At 40.0% G+C, this 24,961-nt stretch overlaps 1 protein-coding gene across 5 annotated transcripts; it reads left to right on the top strand.

Moving 5' to 3' along the window:
- The first annotated feature begins 754 nt into the window (after positions 1 to 754).
- plat (plasminogen activator, tissue) lies at positions 755 to 24,428 on the top strand. Of its 5 annotated transcripts, none has more exons than XM_061767569.1 (15): positions 755 to 947; positions 11,389 to 11,478; positions 12,917 to 13,040; positions 13,200 to 13,334; positions 16,132 to 16,242; positions 18,301 to 18,475; positions 19,036 to 19,127; positions 19,229 to 19,403; positions 19,486 to 19,571; positions 20,567 to 20,632; positions 20,722 to 20,926; positions 21,729 to 21,865; positions 22,722 to 22,862; positions 22,951 to 23,099; positions 23,601 to 24,428. In XM_061767569.1, the coding sequence occupies exons 2-15, from the start codon at positions 11,422 to 11,424 to the stop codon at positions 23,766 to 23,768; spliced, it is 1,821 nt and encodes a 606-aa protein (XP_061623553.1). In that variant the 5' UTR covers positions 755 to 947; positions 11,389 to 11,421; the 3' UTR covers positions 23,769 to 24,428. The 5 variants fall into 5 exon arrangements, with proteins under 5 accessions (XP_061623553.1, XP_061623554.1, XP_061623552.1 ...); XM_061767570.1 differs by having other exon boundaries at positions 755 to 951; XM_061767568.1 differs by lacking the exon at positions 755 to 947 and adding an exon at positions 7,457 to 7,657.
- Positions 24,429 to 24,961: the final 533 nt, after the last annotated feature.

Below are 24,961 nucleotides of genomic sequence, written 5' to 3'. Positions count from 1 at the left end.
ATTTTAAAAAAAACTAATAAATATATATTTTCTCCTATGCATGTATGATATGGAGTGTATTTTTTTTATTTATTTCCATAAGGCATGTGGGAATGCAAATTTCTTTAGGTGTCCCTAATTAAGTTTACAGTTACTGCACGGTATACTATATTACATTTTACACTTTCTAGTGTAAATTAACTGCACTTGTACAGTACACCAAAAAAGTAATGTGTTAATACCACCCTGAAGAATTACTTTATTTCATTGAACATTTGGAAAAATTTAAAATAACAAAAGAGGTGTTCCTAATATCTTCGCACCCTTATAGGAATATTAGCCATACCATACTTGCTTTGGTGAATCAAAATTAGTAGTACAAACGAGCATCAGATTAATCATCATTTCTGCAAGAAAGTGAATTGAGTTTCTGAAGAAGCAAAAGAAGTGAGTAAATGTTTTTCTCATCACATCACATCATAATACTGTATGTGTAGACTGACTGTCCTCAAATTGAAAGGAAATTATGTTGCAACAATTTACTCTTATATCATAGCGATGAATTTTTAATCTCTGGAGATGAAATAAAGTGTTTTTCTGAACGTCTTGCACATTCATATGTGATATTTGACGTTAATGTAAAGAGAGAGAGATGAAAAAAACGGGGGTTGGGGGGGGGGGGGGGGGGGGGACCTAAAGGTTTGTGCGTGGGGATGTGAGCTCCTCCCTCTCTCTTGGCTGCATCGTCATCATCCGGCAGGCAGAGCTTCTGTGTTTCCCCGCTGAGGTCACAGCAGACACCCCGTCTCCTCTCCTTTCCTTTCCACTCCGATCCTCTCCTCCTCCCTTTTTCTCTCTCTCCTCCCCACATGGAGCCTTGAAAAGTGAGACAAACCTCCAGAGCAGCTCACTCCCAGCGAGACATCCACCCAACATCTCATCACTACCATCAACGTCATCTCTCATTGGTTGGTAAGAACTTCTTTTCTTTGCACATGCAAAGCCTTAATTAGGTCTTTTCGACTCAGTCAGGGTTAAAAGACTATGTTTGATAATTTGTGTGATTATTATTGCTTTGGTTAATACTTCAGATTTTGGGCTGATCATAATTCAATATTATTATGATGTAAAGATGTCTTGTTGCTTTACATGATTCTGTCTATCATAAAGTGTAGTGCCAAATAATACAGATTAAGCAGAAATAAAGCGTATATATTTTAATATGGTATAATATTGAGACTTAATAGAGTATATAACAAATCTAAAGCATAATATTGACATACAGTATAATACATAATCATGCGATAATGTTTATTGTATTGGTGTTCACCTTGCACCTTGTGTTTCATATTAAAAACATAAATGTGCTTTTCTACATATGCATCATATGTTGTATTAATATGCTGCAAGTAGCAAGAGTTTTCCACATCAATGTCAAAATGTTGTACATTTTCTGTGTGTTTGTATTTTAAAATCTAAAACATTTCTTCGTATTTTGGACAAAAAGAAAAAGTGACAAAAAGTGATTCTGAATGTATTATATTTCATATTTGATCGTTAGATTTGTGTTAAACTCTAGAACATTAAGCCCATTGCTGCACATGACATGACATAACGAAAAACGGAAGTTTTTGAAAAGTTTAGCTTGGTTTCATTTCTTTTATATCGAACAGGGGTGAACATTGAACAAGGGGTGTGTAGACCTTTTATATCCACTGTATCTAGCTACACTACAGTATCTAGCGATTGAGTTCTGCAGTTGTTAAAGGCCATCTTGAGTTTTTTCAACCAAACTAAAAGTTGCTGCAGCCACATACTGAGTCAGTTTTTAGTATCTTTCATTCTTCACTATTCCCTCCCCTGTGAAAGCATACGTCATACTGATACTTTGCTGATACCGTGCACCATTGCACATTGAGCCAAAGTAGCGCTTGTATGTGCATTCCAATCGCTGCGGTCACTTGAGTTAATGATGTCAGTGACTCACAAAGTCAGTGTTCAGACTTAAGATCAAGTAAAAATGCCCATTTCTATACTGCTATCAGGGCAACAAAAAACTTGGAATTCATCGATTGTGTGCTCCTCTAGCGCTTTTATGAGAAGCCATTAATGCCTTCATCTGTCTCAGTGCAGTCCTGGAAGATGGGATGACTCAGGGCTAATCATTCTGTTTATGCTGACCTCTGGGGATTTTTTACCACCTCCTCTTGTTGCACATCTCCCCTTTCTCTCTCGACTTCCATTGAGCTGTCTCATCACCTCATTTTCTCTCCCGCATCGTGCCTCCCTGTCTTTCTGTCTGTGGACATTCACATTTTTGAACTGAGCCCTGCAGGGGGAGGGAGGCCTGAAGGCAACAATGCAGGTTTATATTCTGTGGGACTTTTACTGAGCTGGCGCAGTGAAGCATGCACCAATGCCCTCCCCCTGAGTGATTGTGAAGAATGAATAATGCCTGCTAAGTAGCTTTCTGACATAGCATATTGTAGCACAGTGTAAAGGAACAATGGTCAAACTGAAGCTTCAGTGAGCCCGGCAGGGCAAACGGGTTCAAAAACATATTATGATCTGCTGGACAAAAGCAAGTGTAGAGAATAAGGCCAAAAATGCTCACCAATGCATAAAATATAGTAAAGATGTTTCCTATGCTAGTTCCGCTTGCTCTATAGATACTGTTTTGTCCCAGTGGCCCTTATTAATGCTCCCTTGTTGACTTAGGCCTTTTGGACAATGATTTTATATTCGATCAGAAAATCTCTGACGTTGTCAAGTCCAGCTTCTTTACCTTAAAAGAAGGCCCTTCTTGCGTAACAACACTCAAAAACAGTCATCCATGCCTTCATTACATCGCCAATGGATTACTGTAATGCAATTTATTTTGGAGTCAGCCAGTCCTCCCTGAAACATCTCAGTTTGGCTCAAAATGCTGCTCCTTACCTCTTAACTGGTGCACATAAGAGGAAGCACATAACTCCAATTCCCCCCCCCCCCCCCCCCTCCAGTGGCTGCCTTTGTATTTTAGATTTCATTTTTAGATTAGTTTATTTCTTTTAAATATCTAAAGGGTCGCGCCCACCCTTACCTCACTGAGTTACCCCATTCCTACGATCCTATGAGGTCAGCTGACCAGCTGCTCCTGGAGGTACGTCAGTCTAGGCAGAAGGTCAGAGGTTTATCTGATGCTGGTCCCATGCTGTGGGATGACACTATCTGCATATTAGAAAAGCCTGTCCATTTTTAAAACTCCTCTTTTACCCATTTTCATTCTTTGGCTTTCAACACAGCATGAGACGCTGAACTTGTTTTAGTGTTGTATTGTTTTTAAAAAAATTTGTTTAACAATTTTATCTATGCAGCACTTTGTTTCACTTTGTTTGTTTGCTGTGGTTGTTTTTAAAGTGGTGTATAACTAGAGTTGAGTTGAGTACTCGTCCTCACACTTGCACAGTGGGTACGGAAAGTATTCAGACCCCCTTACATTTTTCACTCTTCTTTATATTGCAGCCATTTGCTAAAATCATTGAAGTAAATTTTCTTCCTCATTAATGTACACATAGCACCCCATATCGACAGAAGATAAACGTTAATTTTTGCAGATTTATTAAAAAAGAAAAACTGAAATATCACACAGCCATAAGTATTCTGACCCTTTGCTCAGTATTTAGTTGAAGCACCCTTTTGAGCTAATACATCCATGAGTCTTTTTGGGAATGATGCAACAAGATTTTCACACCTGGATTTGGGAATCCTCTGCCATTCCTCCTTTCAGATCCTCTCCAGTTCTGTCAGGTTGGATGAACGGTGGTGGACAGCCATTTTCAGGTTTCTCCAGAGATGCTCCATTGGGTTAAGTCAGGGCTCTGGCTGGGCCATTCAAAAACAGTCACAGAGTGGTTCTGAAGCCACTCCTTTGGTATTTTAGCTGTGTGCTTAGGGTCATTGTCTTTTTTTAAGGTGAACCTTCGGCCTAGTCTGAGGCCCTGAGCACTCTTGAGGAGGTTTTCGTCCAGGATATCCCTGTACTTCATCTTTTCTTCGATTGCAACCAGTCGTCCTGTCCCTGCAGCTGAAAAACACCCCCACAGCAAGATGCTGCCACCACCATGCTTCACTGTTGGGACTGTATTGGACAGGTGATGAGCAGTGCCTGGTTTTCTCCACACATGCCACTTAGAATTAAGGCCAACAATTTATATCTTGGTCTCATCAGACCAGAGAATCTTGTTTCTCACCATCTTGGAGTCCTTCAGGTGTTTTTTTTTTTTTTTAGCAAACTCCATGCGGACTTTCATCTGTCTTGCACTGAGGAGAGGCTTCCGTCAGGCCACTCTGCCATAAAGCCCCGACTGGTGGAGGGCTGCAGTGATGGTTGACTTTCTTGAACTTACTCCCATCTCCTGACTGCATCACTGGAGCTCAGCCACAGTGATCTTTGGGTTCTTCTTTACCTCTCTCACCAAGGCTCTTCTCCCCCAATTGCTCAGTTTGGCCAGACGGCCAGCTCTAGGAAGGGTTCTGATCGTCCCAAACGTCTTCCATTTCAGGATTATGGAGGCCACTGTGCTCTTAGGAACCTTAAGTGCAGCAGAATTTTTTTTGTATCCTTGGCCAGATCTGTGCCTTGCCACAATTCAGTCTCTGAGCTCTTGTAGTATATTTCAATTGTACTGAAGTCAGACTTCCTTTGAGAGGGCCAAATGTTTGTAGATCTGTATTCACGGCAACCATCTCTTCTTTGTAATTCTACATCAAAGGACTTCCTTCAAGGTGGATTTTTTCGCCTGTGGTTCCGAATCGGAGGTCACCCGGGAGAACTCTGGCTCGGAACCACAGGCAAAAAAAAAATCCACCTCACTCTTCAGGCAGTTCCTTTGACCTCATAATTCTCATTTGCTCTGACATGCACTGTGAGCTGTAAGGTCTTATATAGACAGGGGTGTGGCTTTCCTATTCAGGTCCAATCAGTATAATGAAACACAGCTGGACTCCAATGAAGGTGCAGAACCATTTTAAGGCTGATCAGAAGAAATGGACAGCACCCGAGTTAAATAGAATAGTGTCACAACAAAGGGGCCGAATACTTATGGATGTGTGATATTTCAGTTTTTCTTTTTTAACAAATCACCAAAAATTTCAACAATTACGTTTTTTTTTCCTTCTGCCAATATGGGGTGCTGTGTGTACATTAATGAGGGAAAAAAATTACTTAAATGATTTGAACAAATGGCAGCAATATAACAAAGAGTGAAAAATTTAAGGGGGTCTGAAAACTTTCCGTACCCACTGTATATACAACCTTGCACACTTCAGTGTGCTGGAGCAATACTAGAATTTGACATTTCGCACGGAAATGCAAGTATGTTCCGTGTACGTTCTCATTACTGGAAGACAAGAATGTCTTATCTCCATCTCTTACAACCTCAGCGCTCCGTCATCGTTGCACTTGCCTGCCAATATGAACTCATGGCAAGGAGTCCAAGCAATGAGAAAAGCAGTACAGGTAATCTCAAATGCAAGTAGGCTATGAACAGGCACTCGCCTAGTTGGTGCTCAGGCTGTAAATACAATACACTGCAAAATGCAAGTCAAATTATGCTTTTCGTTTATACAGCTGTGCGTGTCTTTGTCTCATCCGCTGCATGTGTTTGCCCTACAAACATGGTGATGTTGTGACTCAGTGTCTGGCTTCTGATCCTCCGAAAATGTTTTCACTTTTTCCACTCATGTTTGACCTACTAAAGAAACCACAATATCCACAAGCCCCATTAACAATGGAACCTACTACAAGTTTCGCAAAGTAAGAATAGACTTGATTTGTGCAAGGACAGCATCAGCATCTACAGTACTTTGCGTGCTCCTATTCCTACAGAGCAGACAGTAAAATGGGCTACACACAAAACAAATTGGGCCTAGTTGGACTTTTTCCTTCCTCTTACGATCGAATTTAGCGAAGACCCGATTCTCGAATATCTCTATAAGATTTTGCCGTGTGATTATTCTGTTGTGTGGGTGGTGTTAAGAGTTATTTTCCCTCCCCGATCTATTGGGGTTGACAATTGTAAATGTTTTTTTTGTTTTGTTTTTTGTCCTGTTCGGCTGTCAGGTCAAGCAGAATGGAAGATCTGTATCCCTTTTAATCTGGAACAGTTTTACTGTGTCACAGTGGAGTTTTTAAGATTCCCCTGTGTTTTCTTAGTATTATAATTGAAGTTTATTGAGAATCACAGTTGAACAGAACAAAGTTTCTAGAGGAGAGAGAGATACAAAGACAAAAGACATAGCACTAATTGTAAACAGGATGAGAAAAGTAAGTCATTACATTATCTACAACAACGAAACATTAAATATGAGTGTTGCATGGTGCTGTAGTGCTACACCCTGTGAGGGAAGGACAGGACAAGCGAGAACAGGACAAGGACAGGAGAAGAAGCATGCAGGACAAGGGTCGTGAACCCGGCTGTACAACTGAAGTGTGGTGGGATTGACTATCCATCCATCCATTTTCTGAGCCGCTTCTCCTCACTGCAGACACATGCAAGTGAATTGACACTGTTTTACATGCACAAAGACTGACAGAAGTGTCCTGTAATTGTTGTGCCCGCACCGCGGAGGCTGAGGACCCCACCCAATCAATCGTAAATGTTAAACCTGTTCAATATTTAAGATCGCAAATCCTTATGTGTGTGGTCAACACCAAAGTGTAGTTACAGATGTGCAACTGGTTGTGTTGAGTGTTTGTATGTGTCTCTCAAGTTATTCACCATCATAAAAATGACAGGGAGCAGAGTTTGCGACCACAAGGCAGTGACCAGATAAGCTAACCGTTAGCCTAGCTTCTTGTATTTTTATTCTATAACTAATCCTTCTTCTTCCTTGTATTTTCTGGATGACCTGTGGCACTATACGCCCTCTCACAGGTGACCTTTGGTACTACAATAGACATCTGGTTTGGGATGGGACTTATGATTGTCGATGGAGATATGGTTATTTGTGGAGTGTGCTGTGTTGGTACACCACATACTATAAGAGCAGTCAGCACTCTCCTTTCCATTTTAACAAATGGTTAGTATATTAAAAATCGGTATGTGTGCATCCTGCTCAAAACAGCTCCAATGGCTTTCAGTAGAGTGAAGACTCCCCCAAAGTTGTACTATTAATATAAGTTTAAAAAACAACATCTGTTGTCTTAAACAACATATTTGTGTTTGTTTGTCTTTATTTCTACTACCCGGTTCATAGAGTGTGATCTAATTAGCACCGAAATGGCCAATAATATGGCCTTCAAAACAATACTTCCTGCCTTTAAGCTTCAGAAGTAATTTACTTGCACGTTATGAGCTGAGCCCAAGCAGGGCCTCATGCTTATGAGATATCACAAACTCCAAACAGGGTGGGAGGTACATATGTTCATGTCTGATGCGGGGGTGTTTGTACATTGCATGGCTTGATATGTATTTCACAGCCAACTTTCGAGCAGGAAACACATGTTTTCAACTGACTGGGTTGATGAGAGTGGGGGACAGCTAAACTGCACAGCTGCGTGACAGGAAAACAAAAAGGAAACTATAGCCTGTTGCTGTGTCAGTTTGTGAGGTTCAGTTTAGTGGGTTAAATCACTCAGAATTTCCAATTTGCTCTGTTCAACACAAGAACTCAAAAGTGGCCCATCCTCTAAATGGTAAGTGTGTGATTGCTTTAACAGACAAGGTAGCAGATTTTATTGGGCTTGTAATTGTTTGTTTTTATTCTTTGTGTGTCCGTGCGTGTGTGTGTGAACTTGGTGATACGAAAACACAGCTTTTCTTTCTACGCACCCAGTCAAGCAGAGAAGGTGAGCTGGCAGACAGCAGGGAATGCAAACTATCCCAAGATTAGAGGATCAGACATGTATGCTTGGTTACTACACAAACTTGGGGGATGGGGGGGGGGTCATTGTTTTGTTCCATTAGAAGATGCAATGGCAATGCCTTCCAATGTAATGCTTCTGCACCCTTTAACTTTACGCTAACGCTTTCTCGCATGCCTCTAATATTTGGCTCGTAGAAAGGTGCAAACTATAACATTCTGTCTCCAAGGACAATTTAGAAACCTTAAGAGGACCATTGTGTATCTGGACTGCAGGAACTATTGACTAAATGTAGTTCCGCGCTGAGTCACTCATTGCGTAGTGGTTCACTCGCCTGACTTCCGTGGTATCAGTTCAGTTCCCTTCTGGTGACATGGAAGTTTGAATGGCTGTCTCTCTCTGTCTGTGCCCTGCTAGCCACCAGTCCAGGGTGTACCCTGCCTCTCACCCAATGTCAGCTGGGATAGGCTTAAACTCACCAATAACCAAAGACGATAAGTACAGTAGTGCCTTCAGATATGAGTTTAATCTGTTCTTGCCTCCCCAAAAAAACAACAACATTTTTGAAATGTGTTTTTATTTAGGAAAATCGCACCCTATAATGTTGCACCTTATACAAACTTAGAATGTATCTGGGATCTTGTTCTTTTCGGTCACGACCCACAGCTCGTGCCCATAGGTGAGGGTCGGAACGTAGATCGACCGGTAAATTGAGAGCTTCGCCTTTCGGCTTAGCTCCTTCTTTACCACAACGGACCGATACAAAGTCCGCATCACTGCAGACGCTGCACCGAACCGCCTGTCGATCTCCCGTTCCATTCTTCCCTCACTTGTGAACAAGACCCCAAGATACTTGAACTCCTCCACTTGGGGCAGGATCTCATCCCCAACCCGGAGAGGGCACGCCACCCTTTTCCGACTGAGGAACATGGTCTCAGATTTGGAGGTGCTCATTCTCATCCCAGCCGCTTCACACTCGGCTGCGAACTGCTCCAGTGAAAGTTGGCGATCACGGCTTGATGAAGCCAACAGAACCACATCGGCTGCGCCTTGAAATTCTGTCCATAAACGTTATGAACAGACAAAGGGTGACAAAGGGCAGCCTTGGCGGAGTCCAACCGGGAACGAGTCCGACTTACTGCCAGATATGCGGACCAAACTCTGACTCCGGTCGTACAGGGACCGAACAGCCCGTATCAGGGGGTTCGGTACTCCATACTCCCGAAGCACCCTCCACAGGACTCCCCCGAGGGACACGGTCGAACGCCTTCAGGTTTTCTCAATGAATATCAGGGTTGTTTATCGAGAGTAAGGCTTTGTGACAAGCTACTTTTCTTCATTTTGTTTCCTAAATCTCAACAAGCAGCGCCACCTGCCCTTGCGTGACTCACGTTTACACACACTGTATTTGAGATTCACCAGCTGCTCTCCTCTGCACAGTAACATGTGACACGTTTACACGCACTAAAATGGTGGAACACAAGAGGACATCTACATGTCAAATATCTTTTCCTTGAGCAATAAAAAGGCACATAAGCATGAATGTTTTCTTCTGGCAGGCTTCCTCTTCTGCTTTCCTCTTATTTCCTCTGTGGTCCATGCTTTCTTGTTGTTATAGTCAATATGGAATTTTGCAGAAATGTTTGGCCGAAGGCTCGCAATTTTGGTCTCTGCTGAATATAAACAAGAGGTTTTCTGTGGAATCTCTCTAAGGCTTCTAAGAATTAGGACAAAATCTATTGTACAGTGGATATAAAAACTCCACACCCATGTCGATGCCAGGTTTTGTAATCTAAAAAAAATGGGAGCACGATAAATTATTTCAAAACATTTTCCACAATTAATTGTTACAGATGTGTAACCTGTACACATGAACTTTCTTTTTTTCTCACTTGAGTTGTACAGGGCTGGGACGGTGGGTAGCTGGTTAGCACATCTGCCTCACAGTTCTGGGGACCGGGATTTGAATGTGTGGAGTTTGCATGTTCTCCCCGTGCCTGGGTGGGTTTTCTCCGGGCACTCCGGTTTCCTCCCGCATCCCAAAAACATGCGTGGTAGGTTGATCGAAGACTCTAAATTGCCCGTAGGTGTGAAATGGTTGTTTGTTTCTATGTGCCCTGCGATTGGCTGGTGACCGGTGCAGGGTGTACCCCACCTCCCGTCTGAAGATAGCTGGGATAGGCTCCAGCAGCCCGCGACCCGTGTGAGGATAAGCGGTAATGAAAATGGATGGATGGAATTGTACAGGTTATAAGTCACATTAATAGTTGAAAAAGTTTTGAAATTATTTATCTTCCTCTCATTTTTATACCACAAAAGAAATTAAACAGGGGTGTGTAGACTTTTTATATCCACTGTATGTGAATGAAATTAAGTTGAGCAAATGTGATCATGAAGTCAATAATTAATTCCAAATTAAGTCCAAACACATCATCCAACTGTCCTGAACTTAGTGTTATGACTTCCAACGTGAGTCAATGAGTCCCACCCTTTCCTTCCAGCGACCTCCGTAGAACACAGGCGTAGGTATGCAGAAAGGAAGCAGCAAAGAAAATACAGAATTATAGCTAATTTTGTGCGATTATTTTTCCTGCAATTGCTGACTCATTATTGTCGCTACGGGATTGGTTCAACAAGGACACTCAAGGTCTATTAGTCAGCTTCTGGATTAATTTGGTTGTATTCTATATTTATATTTAGTGTCCAAGTGTGTGAGGGCATTTAATTACTTGGTATGGTAGCAGTGTCAAAAAAGGATAATTTATGACAAAACCTGCAACTTTCTCTAGTAAGATAACCAACCATTGCTAAGGTGAAACAGGAAAAGCTATTTTTGTTGTTTTTGAAATAGACACTATTCTTCAAACAAGTATTGGGGCCACATGGAGGAAAAAAATAGAGAATGACAAAGAATACATTTTAAATTACGAGAAGATAATTGAGAATTTTGTCATTCACTTGTCTTTTCTTTTTCTTTTCTTATTTTTTGTCCTAGTAATATGATGACTTCACTTACATTCATTTTACTACAGTATTTTTAACAGCATTTTTCTTTTTTCCTTCTGTGTCGTTGTAATACTTGAATTTTGACATTCATTCTCTTGTGTTTATAGTAGTGTTATGATTTTAGTCGCATTCCCTTTATTGAGCCCACCATTTTTCTTTTTTATTGTGGACCTTATACTCTTAAATTAATAAAAATCATGGAATTATGAGTCCTAATTACAAGAATAAAGTCAAGAGTTTAGAAATTCACTTGTTAAAACATTTATTTTTTGCAATAAAACTAGTTAGAGTCCTCAATTAATCTAACAGGCATGTTTTTGGACTGTGGGAGGATGACGGAGTACCCACACACGTATGGGGAGAACTTGCAAACTCCACACAGCAGGGCCAAAGCCGAGAATCAAACTCTAAAGCAGACATGCTAACTACTAGTCTACTACATTTTTTCCCAAACATTTTCTTTTTTATTTTCAGTTATGCCCAAATTTCAACGGTTGTTTTTACACATCCATATGTATTTCTCATCCGCTTAATGTAATTCCATTTTGTGCTTACAGAGAACTGAAGGGCACCAAAGACCTCCCAAGACCATGACCAGAATACTAATATTGGTCCTGTGTGCGCTCTACTGCTGCCGAGCGGACAATGTAAATAGCACATTTCCTTTTTGTACAGGAAACAGGAAGTGTTCTCAATATAAATTTTATGTTCCTACTTGAACGTGTGAAGCGTCAGTCAAAAACAAGATGTTATGAAAGGTCAATTGCAAACAAGGGAGATGGAACGCCGGCCGTAATTTACAGTTCAACAACAAAGTTGTTTAAAAAATAGACGTGGTGGAAATTCAGACATAGCTAATATGGTTATTGAAGGACTGGCTACTTAAATGACTTTTGTGTTGCTCGGGGATTAATAGCACGGATGTGCTCTTTTGACGGGGAAATGAATAGCGTGCGCGAGAGCTGACGTTAGCCAGCAGGCTAGCTAAGACAGTGGCAGTCCTAGTTTGAATGGCGCCCTGTGCAAGAGCCCCCTTATCCCCCTTTTTCTGAAGAATACAAACTTACTCTTATCTTGGTGTAATGTCAATACATTTAGATCGCAAAAAGTACAACTCATCGTAACTTGCAATAATGAATTGAAAGTCCTCTTTGTCGCTGGTTAGCTTGTGTTTTCAATAAACCACTTGGCAAAGCAAGAACACACACACGCGGCCATGACACTTTCAGTCGCTTCCTACCAACAATGGACTCACCTTAGCTTCTCCCCAAAATACAGAGCTCTCTGAACAATTATGATGTCATGTTCCCTTGAAATCGACCTCTCACTTTAACGTGACTCCTTAAGACCCCTTACGAGGTCTCCACAAGGAGGTCCAAATTCCTCATACAAACGGTAGCCTTATATCATCATGTCAGTAGAAAGCCATTTCACGCAGCCCTGTACGGGCCGCACGTATTGCTCATACCAGAAACCGCCACGGCTCAAAGACAACACGACCAAACATTTTCTATATACCTGGGAGAAAATGTCTTCCACAAACCCATAATGGAGGTTTTATTCCCAGTCTTTCCTTTTAGAAGTGGCTACTCTGCCACTATGAAGTCTTGCGATCTTCTCTTTGCTACTATTTACCACATTCACTCGATTTATCCTTCCCCACCCACAGGTTCCGTGGATTAATTTATATTTTGTAGAAGGGAGGGAAAAAAAACACCTAAACTATTTGGATGTATATCTATCTGATGGTCCAACCCCAAACACAACTAGTTTTTGTTATTGTTTCATTTCAAGTCAGTGATAATCCCTCGCGTTCTGCCACCCAGAAGTACCCTGGCGCCTGTTTTCAAATGTTATGAAAAGGTCTATAGTATCAAAGATTGTTGATCTGAAGTGTAGTAGATGTTGTACTTAATTTGTCTGACTTGTTGAATTGTCTTTACTTTCACAGAAAATGTTTGATTAGCTCAGCAAATTGTATAGAATCTAAAGTGTGGCTAGTAGCTAAATGTCATTCCTGACTTTGAAACCTATGCTAACCACCTTTACCCATGAACAAAAACCAACATTTGTGTGCCTTTGCAGGTGGAGCTGCTCCGCTCCAAGAGAGGAACTCGTTTTTACCGAGGTGAGCCTGAGCGGAAGACATCCAGGCGGGCACTTTTCATTGTTCATGTCCAGAAGCCTTCACCTTCCTTTGACCCCTCCCGTGAGCCCAGCCATTCTTTTTCCTTTTGCCTTTCCTCATAATAACAACATCACCCCAACCTCAGATCCTTTTGTTCCTGTCTGTGTGTCCATGTAACAATTATGACTTGTAATCTTCCAGTCCGATTGGTTCATTGTTCGTGTGTGTGTGTCTTCTCAGTACGTTGTGTGGATAGTACGACATCAGCCGTGCATAGTTATGGGGACACTTGGCTGCGATGGAGGGGACAGCGTGTGGAGTATTGCCGTTGTGCGTTAAGAGGACGAGAACTGTGTCACATAGTGCCCGTCATCAGTGAGTGTGATATGCTATCATCATCAGTCTGTTTTCACATCACTACTATCCAACAAGTACAATCATCTTGTGTTCACTGTCACAAATCAGCATGGAAATCATTTGATATTGACCATGTAGTTCTTCTGGCTTCACAGCGTCATACAGGTTAAATGCAATGTTAAACTTACATTTTTCACACTTTGGTAGCCAAAGTAGGTAGTGTAGGTTGACAGTTCAACAGTTCAAACAGTTGACAGTTTGATTAGTTTCAGTGATGATTAACCTTCATCGTAGTTGCGAGGACAAACATCAGTTTTCAATAAACCACATCATGTAACATTTCAAATTAAAGGTCTTGATCAAGGATTTTCCAATGTTAAGTTACTTTGTCAGTATAGCCTCATATGATGACGCAGTGACCCAAAAACATTCCGCTTTTGCTTTAAAATGTTACTTCAAACTCATAAATATAAACAAAAACATTTGATATTCACCATCTGTTACATAAATCTCAATCACTAAAAACTATCTCCAAAATCAGTATGCATGTAATAAGAGTGTTTAACCTTAAAGATCACTTCGAGTAAGGTGAAAAATCAACATCCAACAAACCATCCATCCATTTTCTACACCACTTCTCCTCACTAGGGTCGTGGGCGTGCTGGAGCCTGGCCCAGCTATCTTCGGGCGAGAGGCGGGGTACACCCTGAACTGGTCGCCAGTCAGTCCCAGGGCACATAGAAACAAACAACCATTCACACTCACATTCACATTCATACCTTCGGACAATTTGGAGTCTTCAATTAACCGGAGTACCCGAGGAAACCCACGCAGGCACGGGGAGAACATGCGAACTCCACACATGTGAGGCCGGATTTGAACCCAGGTCCTCAGAATTGTGAGGCGGATGTGCTAACCAGTCGTTCACCGTGCCGCCCCAACAAACCATATTAAGTCAATAATCACTTTTCAATAAACTTCATCATGTAATATCTTAAACTAATTATTTTTCTAATATACCGTCACAAAATGATTGACGTGACCAAAACACATTTGTTTAAACTCTCAAATCAACACAAAAACATTCGATATCCACAATATATGCCCCACAAATGTAAATGACTAAAAACAGTTTCCAAACTTGGTGGGTACGTAGTTGGTTAGTCCCTAAGTGGGGTGAAAGACTACTACCAGTACAGTCAAAAATCAATATTCAACAAAACACATCAAATCATATCTCATATTAAAGCCCTTGATCAGGACTTTTCAGATCTTAAATCATTTTGTCAATGCATTATACCGTCAGCAGCGTCAATACCAAGGTAAAAGGTTTGGACAGCGTAGCTGATTAGCTTTTGTTTGTGAAGTTTGCTAGTAACACAACAATGTATGTCTTAACACAGAAATGGCATAATCACTGACTTTGGCAAAATAACCAACCGATGACCTTTCCTGTCTGTTTGTTAACCCTTTCTGGACTGCACTGCTCACTAGCTATACCAAACTCTAACAATCTTTTTTTTTTACTTTATAATTTGGTCTGCTTTGCCCGTACACACTGTCAGTTTTCTGTAGGGGTAGTTTAGTCTGACATTGCTTGGCTCAGACAATTTCTAACCACACTGCAGCCGGCCAACTTGTGAGCTCAGGCTGGTATAATCCTCAATTTAGACCTCTTGTAATAATAAATGGAGAACCTCACCGTTTTTCCAGCATGTCAATAAAGTGAAGATGGACTTAGGGTAATATTATTGTAAGCCACAGTAACATTATGCACAGTTTGAACATTAACACTGTGCTTAATTATAGGGAAAAACTAAATTAAAATAATTATTCAATTGAAATTTATTTCACAGAAATGTAATAAAAAATGTACCTAAATAAAGGTTTGTAAACAAACAATTCTAAAAGGTGAAATACAAATGTACTGTACTTAAAAGTTAAATACAACCAAACTGTACTTAAGAAATGTACTGTTAATAGATGAAAAAAAGTTAAAACCACATAACCTATTACCTAACATATAACATTTTGGACAGTTCTAACATTTAATTAAGTGATTATTTCGTGCCACTAGAGTAACCCACATACCACTAATGGTACTCATATTACACTTTGAGAATCACTGGTATAGGTCAACATATGCTAAACAGTTAAACATTTAAAGAAAAAAAGTAAAAATGTATTTGTGACAAAGCAAAAATGTACATTTTGAACATATAGAATGTATTCCAATGATTTATTTCTTTAAATAAAGAAATTGTATGTTATCTTCTTACATTCAACTTGTACATTTTAAATAAAAACTAGTGGGATATCGTCTAACATTATTTCTTTCAATTTTAAATTGTTATTAAGCTTAAAAATAATTTATGAGAGACATAATTTAACATTCTACTTTTTTGCATTTTATTTAACTTTTTTAAAAATAGATGGCTATCTTTCAATATTTTACTATTTTGTAAACATTTTATACAAGCCATGTTTTCAATGTATTATTACAATAGACGGGCCAATAGATAATGTTCAGCAAGCCGCAAGTGGCCCCCTGGTTCGGAATTTGGTCACCCATGCTGTATTCGGAAGCGAGCCAAACAAATCAATGTCGGTATGTTCACCAAGTCACTTTGTGTTTGTTTGTAGCGTCACTCCTTTGTCTGTCCATTTACATTCGCTTGATATGCAAAACAAAATATTATAGTGGTCCAGACTCAAAAACCTCATGGCTGCTGATCATATCTAATGATATAATCTGATGACTTTATGTGGTGATATATAGTACATCTAACCTGCATTGGTTTTCTGTCTCTTCCAGACTGCTACACATCTAGATGCTACAATGGCGGGACGTGCAAGGAGGCCGTGTACTCCTCGGACTACATTTGTCAGTGCCGCCCGGGCTTCACTGGCTCCCAGTGTGAGATCAGTAAGTATGCGGAGAGGGCCCCCCTCACAAGCCCTGTTCTAGTTCATCTGGCCAACAGAGGTCACCACTCACCACCTTACCTAGAATAAGACATACAAAAATGGAATAAAAAGAAACATATTGAAATATACGCATATCTATTTTTAGATGAGTAGGATAAATATTTGATTGTTATATAAGTTGTTTCCTTCGGCTGTGTTTTCTGATTGGTGTCGTGTTTCAGCCCTGGAGTGCAAAAATCATTACCCGTAAATTCTCATTAAAAGTTATACACGCACAGAAGTTCCTCTTCAATGCAAGAGATAGGAGCATGTTGGGCTACATTTACATACCAGCATACCTGTCATGTGGTCAACATCACATCCATCTGTCATAACGAGAAGCTGATTGACACGTTGAGCCGCGGGAGTTGGACATGCAAAATGGAGGAAGAGAAATAATTAGTAAATTCATTTAACACTTTTTGAGAATAGAATGGATCAGGAGAGGCTCCACGTGAAAGAACGTGGACCTGATTAGCCGAACTTTACAATTAATCAGCAGTTCATTAAATAGAGACCTTCCACGGAGAAAAGTCCACCATCCGCCATTATTTTTGTGCCATGGAGTGCAATCATGCCGGAATAAAAAAGGGCCTTCCCCGAAACTGTCTCCACAAAGTTGAAAGTATACAATTGTCCAAAATCTCTTATGATGAAGGACTAGGATTAAGTTGTCTAGCCTTGGCCCTGATGAATTGCTTAAAATGTGTATCTCAAGACATTTGGATTTAATATTGTAGAACGAAAAGTCCATAAACAACGCAAAGAGACAGTTAAGACACCGCACCCTCTCAGTGGAATAATTACGCATACATCAGCAGTGGTAGACAGCCAGTGATGGCCTTAAGGCCAGACTCGATAAATTGGATTGTTTTTATTGTTGTTTTATTGCTTATAAGTTCAGTTGTTTAATTGTTTAAAGCCAATAAGGAAAATAGAAGAGCAGATCTTTAATGTCTCTTGAATGTACAGTGGTGCCTTGAGATAGGAGTTTAATTTGCTCCGTGACCACGCTTGTAACGCAAAACACTTGTCTCATATCTTCTTTCCCCAATGAATGTTTCAGCCCCACCAGCCCTCTTTATAGTGGGTTTTTTAATAAGAAAAAATAACATTCCATAATATTGAACTACAGTAACATACGGTAATGACTTAATTAAACAGAATGTGAAGGATTAAACAGTTTGTGTCAATTTCTTTGCTTCAATTCAACGGACATTGTGCTGCTCCTTTTGTGTGTGCACACCTTGGCCACCTGGTGGCAGTATGATTCAGACATACCCATATACATGGAGATGGTCACAAGTTCCTCCTCTGTAAGCCACAGTAATATTAGTTATTCTTCATAGATAATAAGGAATATATATCTCTATTGTTATATTATCTGTGTGTGTTGCTCCACCATTTGTTTTCAAATAACAGTTGCTTAAAGGACATTGAGAGACTAATGCTATTTATTGGCCCATCTATGGTGTTTTGCATTGTTTGTTAGCATTAAGCTAAATGGACTTTCCTAAGGCAAAGCTATGTGGTTGTTTTAAATACACAACATATAATTCTCTTTGTTTTATGTTTAGTGTGACAGTAAACTTCAAGGAGGAGTGGCATTAAAAAGTATTAAATTAAAATTCATATTTTTTTTTGTTTAAGAATCTGCCAAACTGTTGCTTGTTGTGATGTGAATTAATTTCACTGCCACCATATAGTTCTCGTATCTAAAATTTTAGCTCTGAAGTCAAAGCAAAAAATTGTTCGAATGATGGCTCATATCTTGAAAAACTCTTGAAAAACATCAGGTCACTCGTATCTCAAGGCACCGCTCTAGTTTTACACTCTGTTTTCACTTGAAACACAACAAACAAGTTCCCTCTGATTTGCTATAAGGAAGTAATGTCAGCGCAATAACATTCAAATGCTGTGAAGAAGGGTTCTGCTCAGAATAAATGAATTACAGAAGCCGTTAGAGAGAATAATCAAGGATATTTGTGTATCTAATCAGTGAGCAATTTGTTTCCAGACACCAAAGAGAAGTGCGTTGTAGGGAGTGGGGACGCCTATCGCGGCATGTGGAGTATCAGCAAGTCGGGAGCAGGGTGCATTAACTGGAACGCCACCTCCCTCAGGGGAAAGACGTTCACCGCCAGGAAAGTGGACGCCAGCACCCTTGGACTGGGCAACCACAACTTCTGCAGGTTTGTGAGCAGAAGCAAGAAAACACACATTTAATTTAAATTATTATGATATATTATAATATAACTTGAATGACTTTAGTTTCTTGGTTAATTATTACAATTATGCAAAAGCTACTAAATGAATACTCCTCGACGCTTTATGAAAAGATACGGCTTGGGTTGAGGAAGAACACGTTACAGTCCATTTTTGTATGGGTACAAATTAAGGTGATACCGGATTATTCTTTTTTTAATCACTTTTGCAAGTTTTTTTTTCAGCATTTAAAAGGATTCTCAGTGAATAATGTTCATTACTGAATACTGTAATGATGTGGTAATATGTGAAATACCTTAATTTTTGTAAAACTCATAGAGTATATTAAAAGGATTCTTTAAACACAATATAAATAATGTGAAAAAAAATGTAAAAACACTTTTCACAACACCCATTCCTCTTTAACTTCCATATTAAAATTGCTTCTTTTGTAATGCAATATTGTATTGTATTTTTAATTTCGATGATACATTTGGTTTGAGTTTACTGTAATTCATAATCATCAAAATGATTAAAATGATCTCAGGAACCCTGACCATGACAGTGCTCCTTGGTGTTACACCTACAAAGGCACACAAATCATCTGGGAGTTCTGTTCCTTGCCCAAGTGTTCGGAAGGTAAAAATCTCACATCAAGCACTATACAGAACATCAGACATTGTAATCCCTTAATGGATGTTATTCAACCCATGTGTACTTTTCTGTTTGATTTGGATCAGATAAATACGAAGAATGCATGAGAGGGATCGGTCTGACTTACAGGGGCACGGAGTCCGTCACTAAAAGTGGCGCCCGCTGTCTCCCGTGGGACTCTCCAGCCATCATGCGCAAGTACAACAATGCGTGGAGGTCTGACGCCCTCAAAGTGGGACTGGGCAGCCACAGCTACTGCAGGTTTGAAGGCCGGCATGTGCTCAACGTCATTCAATCATATAAAACAACTCGGGTCCTAACTGCATCTGCGTTCATCGAACAGAAATCCTGATGGTGATGCAGGTCCGTGGTGTCACACCTACAAGAACACGCGGCTGACCTGGGAGCTCTGTGATGTACCTAAATGCAGTGAGTTTTTTTTACATACTTTTTCATTGAACTGTAGTTTTTTTCAACAGTCTGCAAGCACTTCCATACAAATGCAGATCTTTAAAATGTGAATTATAGCAGATTATATATTCAAGAAAAACCACAGCAGCATATGGCTACTGTTCATAACTTGACCGTAACTATTAATGAGTACAAAGTGTTAACATCATACCTACTATGTAATCATAACATAGAAAATGAAGAAACTTTGCTTCACACATAATTCTATTAAAATGTATTTGACAATAATAATAAACATGATGTATATCATCTCAATAAATTACATTATAACTTCATTTTATTTAGAGCACAACCGTAGCTGAAACAAAGTGCTGGACATAAATACAAATTTAACATAGGTCATACAGACAAAAGAACACAACATAATTTAAAAACAATAACAGTAACAAAAAAAACATGTCGTTTAACAGGGTAGTCTCGTGCTGTGCTGAAAGCAAAAGCGGGTTTTAAACATCCATCCATCCATTGTCTGTACCGTTTATCCTCACTAGGGTCACGGGCGCGCTGGAGCCTATCCCAGCTATCTTTGGGCGAGAGGCAGGGTACACCCTGAACTGGTCGCCAGCCAATCGCAGGGCATATATAAACAAATGACCATTCACACTCACATTCACACCTACGGGCAATTAAGAGTCTTCAATTAACCTACCATGCATGTTTTTGGGATGTGGGAGGAAACAGGAGTACCCGGAGAAAACTGCTTTATGTCTCAAAAGTGTTCTCTGTCAATTGACTGTTGTCGTACTAGAGCGGCTCCAAATACCGGAGACAAATTCCTTGTGTGTTTTTTGGATATACTTGGCAAATAAAGATGATTCTGACATGCAAAGCCGGGATTTGAACCCTGGTCCTCAGAACTGTGAGGCAGATGTGCTAAGCAGTCCTCCGCTGCTTATAGATAAAAAAAAGCCAATAAAAATGATTTCTCACTCCATTGTTCCCCTCTTGTTCAGCGAGACGTCCATCCACTACCACCCCACTGGGCCCTCGAGGTCCCACAACCAACAACAACAACAGAGGTATGACATCGTGATGACCTCATTAATATCCAGTCAAGGTTGATTGCTGGTTGAAGCATCATCTTACAATGCGTACGACCATTCCTCAGGGACATGCGGCCAACGTTTGGACAACACCCTGAAACAGCCTACCTTCCGCATGTTCGGAGGCCGAGAGAGCGACATCACCGAGCAGCCCTGGCAGGCCGCCATTAACGTTTACCAGGCTCGTCTGCGCAAACATTTCCACCGCTGTGGAGGGATTCTCATTGATTCCTGTTGGGTCCTGTCTGCTGCACATTGCTTCGAGGCCACGTAAGAATCACCAAGGTTGCACATCTCGCAACACTAGGGATGCACCAGTGACACTTTGTTTTCTTTGTATGAGTACAAGTCCTTATATTTGAGTACTCGCCAATACAGGTTGCCAAAACTTGTTGCCATTATGTCTTGTGATCGTAGTGAAAATGTTTTATTTTAATCAAATATTGTTCAAAAACACAAAACCTTTCTTGAACATGGCACGTGTTTCATTCAAATATAGCACTTTTTAAGGTAACAGCCTGTCATTACTGACATTTTAACATCCAACTGCATGCTTTTCTAACAGTCTCGCATTTCACTGAAATGTAGCCTGCAACACAAGGTATTTCAGTTATGTAGCATCTCAGTCTTAACACCAGGGTGCACTATGTAAAAAGAGTAGATACAATAAATAAGAAACAAAGAAGAAATAAGAGACAAAGAAGAACATGGCAACAGTCTAGTGGACATACACATGGGTTGCCATGTTACCTCTGTGTCTTTGCTACAAAATACGGAGAGAAAAAGAAATACAATACTACTTAATGAGAATACCACAAGTTGGAAAATAAAACTGCTAATAATAAAACACGGCTGACATGGCTCCTTCCTGGAAGGTGTATATATATATATATATATGTCAGGCTAGTGAAAAGGCATCCATATCGTAATATCAGAGCATTTTGATGAGTACAGTCCTACAATATCGGTTCTGGTATTGGTATCGGTGCAACCTTACCCAACACACACTCTGCAATTAAACATGTCATGGCATGCAGCACACATGAAGGTTACGCCTGTTCTCACTTCTCAGGGACAAACCGTCAAAGTTGGAGGTCATCCTGGGCAGGACGTTCCGCAAACAGAATTCCAGCAGTGAGCAGATTTTCAAAGTTGAAAAGTACTGGCTCCACGAGAAATTTGACAATGAGACTTTTGACAATGACATAGGTGTGTACAACTGACATGTTCATTTACCCTATCGTATTAAATTTAAGTTATATTTTTTGTACATCCTTCACTCATCTTTCCCCTTTGTGCATGTTTATATTTAGTTATGTATGTGTATATGTATGGCACTTTTTCCCAACACATCATATGCATCATCTGATAGGATCCCATTTTGTTTTAGACACTGCATAGCCCGCACATATATTTACCGTAAACAGGTATAGTATATTGTATAACTATATATTTTTATCAGTATCATGAATGAATATCCTTTGTGTAAATGGGTTCGTTTCACATGTTGCTGTCAGATGTCATCGTGAAGGGGAAATAATTGGGAGTTTATTTATTGTAAGGCATTCATTTTTCTATAATCAATTTAGCATCTTTTACAACTATTTGAGGAAATAGATCATGTTAAAAACTGGGGCAACCAATTCTCTAAATCAAAAGGGTCGACGTGGGTCTGTGTTGTCAAATAACGACTCCGGTGCCTAATCAGATTTTGGATTTAATATCCTCGATATATTAACTAACATAACAATACAAAAAAAAAAAAGTAAGGTATTGCAAAAACTCGCAGGCAACAGTCTTGAGAAACGAGTGTTAGAGCAGGATCGGCACCTGAAGAAGACTGAAGATGTTTACATCACTCTCTTTGAAAAGTGAACATTTTGTTTAAAGTGGTAAATTATATAAAGTTAAATACATTAAATACAATTTTATTTGCCAAGTAAGAAAGGGAAGCGTGTATAACGTTTAACTATGATGTGTATGTATTTTTGTATGTCCATAATGTGCATCCTCCCTCAGACTGGAGCACCACATTGACTTGTCTTCCATCCAATATCTTCTACAGCTCTGTTGAAGCTGAAGTCGGACATTGGCATTTGCGCCGTGAAGTCTCCTGAGGTTCTTCCTGCATGTCTTCCTGAAACTGGCCTGGTGCTGCCTGACTGGACCGAATGTGAGATCTCAGGCTACGGGAAAGACTCTGAGTGTACGCAAGCCGACCTCTGACATTCACATGACTGTGGTCCAGTCCTCACATTGGAGGTAATGATCAACTTGGCTTTTCTCCTCCACAGTTTCTGCCCATTTCTCTGAGCGTGTCAAGAGAGGTTTTGTTCGCCTGTGGCCCAGAGAGCGTTGTGTCTCTGATGTGCTGTCTGGACGCACGGTCACTGCCAACATGCTGTGTGCGGGCGATACCAGAGGCCTGGATGATGCCTGCAAGGTGAGAGAGACCCCTTACTAATCAACAGTACATCACACCTAGCACACATCAAGTACACAAGCAAAGTCTGTCAGCTATAGTTTAACGATACCTGTATGATTATTAAGAGTAGTGTAGAACTGTACTGCACATAAGTTAAATAAAAATTGTATTGAGATAAATTTGTGTCCAACTAAAGAAGCTCAAGTTTAAGATAATTCAAATTGTGAGTAAATTGAGAAGAGATGATCATTATTTAGAAGTGACCCAGGTTTTTTGAGAAAAACTTTATTTATTGAGCGCCTATAAAGCACGTTTACAAAGTGCTTAGACAGACTGAATAGAATGCAATACATGAAAACAAAGTAGGATAGCAACGTCACAACGCGAGAGAAGCCCCACCCTGTATACTTCATTCAATATTTGCAGATTTATGAGGTCCCTGGTTTTTTTTTTATTATTTGCAAAATGTACTTTAGTCCAGTTTTTCTCATCACTATTTTCTTGATAACACCCTTCTAGGGAGACTCCGGCGGTCCTCTCGTCTGCCGCACCAACGACAAAATGACCCTTATGGGCGTCATCAGCTGGGGTGACGGCTGTGGCCAGAGGGATAAACCTGGCGTCTACACACGCGTCACCCATTACATCAACTGGATTCAAAGTAAAATGACGGCCAACCCGGTCTGAGCACTAAGACGAAAAAGATGTGCATTGTATCTTAAACCAAAATGGTGAGTGTTTGAAACTTGTTTAGAAGGTTCAAGGGACCAAGAGGAACTTCTGTCTGGAGCTCTTAACACTCACAGTAGCTCCATGTTCTTCACTTCCTGTGCTTGAGGAGCCCAACGCGTCCGCTCACTAGTCATGTTTTTTTTTTTACATGCACGGATGTGTTCAATCATTTTTGTCACCTCACCACAGTGGAGCGGTGTGACGTTACAGTGGTGGAGGTCAGTGGTCAGCAGCACTTGCGATGCAAAAGGCTCAACACAGACAGACAGTTTGTGCGTCACATACAATTCATAAAATCTGCTGGTTCAGATTCTGCTCCATTTTTCCATATTTGAGGATTCACAACTTGGACACATGGGTAGAGCCAAGCATGTACATCAGCATGTACAGAATAATGTCTGTATTATTACATCCCCCCCCCCCCCCCCCCTCACACACACATTTTCATTAATTGCTTATCCCCATTCAAATAATTTGTATTCTTCACAAAGCTGTGTTTTTCAAACGTTTGTACTAATTTAATATTTGTGTATTTTATAGAAACTTACATGTGCTGTAAATAATTTATTGTCTTATAATCATATCTGGTAAAATATAATAAATATTTGGAGTTTAGCTCTTTCTGCTTTGTATTTTTATTTTTGGTGAGTTTTTTGGTGAGTTTTTTGTTATACATTTTGAAATTTAAGACTTCCATCCACAGGACTATATGATATTTTCTACTACTACTATATATGAGGAAAATGTCTCAAATGTTGGATTTTTCTTGGTCATACTGTATGCTGAATTTCTAAATCACACAAACACAAATACATTGATTAACAAGCATCTCCTTAGTGACAAATAGAGCAGCAGTATAATCCATTATAAACAATCTCTTTCATATAAAAGCTCGACACACCCCTGTTTAGTACCAGGTTTTGTAATCTAAAAAACTGAGCGCAAGATAAATCATTTCAAAACAAATTTCCATCAATAATGTGACCTAAAGTCTGCCCAACCCAAATTAAAAATGTGAAATCTTTTAGAAAGGTGAATTAAACATAAATGAGATAATGTGGTTTCATCCTGTTAGAGGAAAAGCCGACTAGAACATTTGAACTTCATTGCGGTTATGTGCAACCACATTATCTCAGTTGTATTTTTAC

The sequence above is a fragment of the Phyllopteryx taeniolatus genome, chromosome 3 (assembly GCF_024500385.1).
Source record: "Phyllopteryx taeniolatus isolate TA_2022b chromosome 3, UOR_Ptae_1.2, whole genome shotgun sequence".
NCBI classification, from domain to species: domain Eukaryota; kingdom Metazoa; phylum Chordata; class Actinopteri; order Syngnathiformes; family Syngnathidae; genus Phyllopteryx; species Phyllopteryx taeniolatus.
Note: the sequence above shows the minus strand (reverse complement) of the source record. Positions and strands in the feature narration are given on the sequence as shown.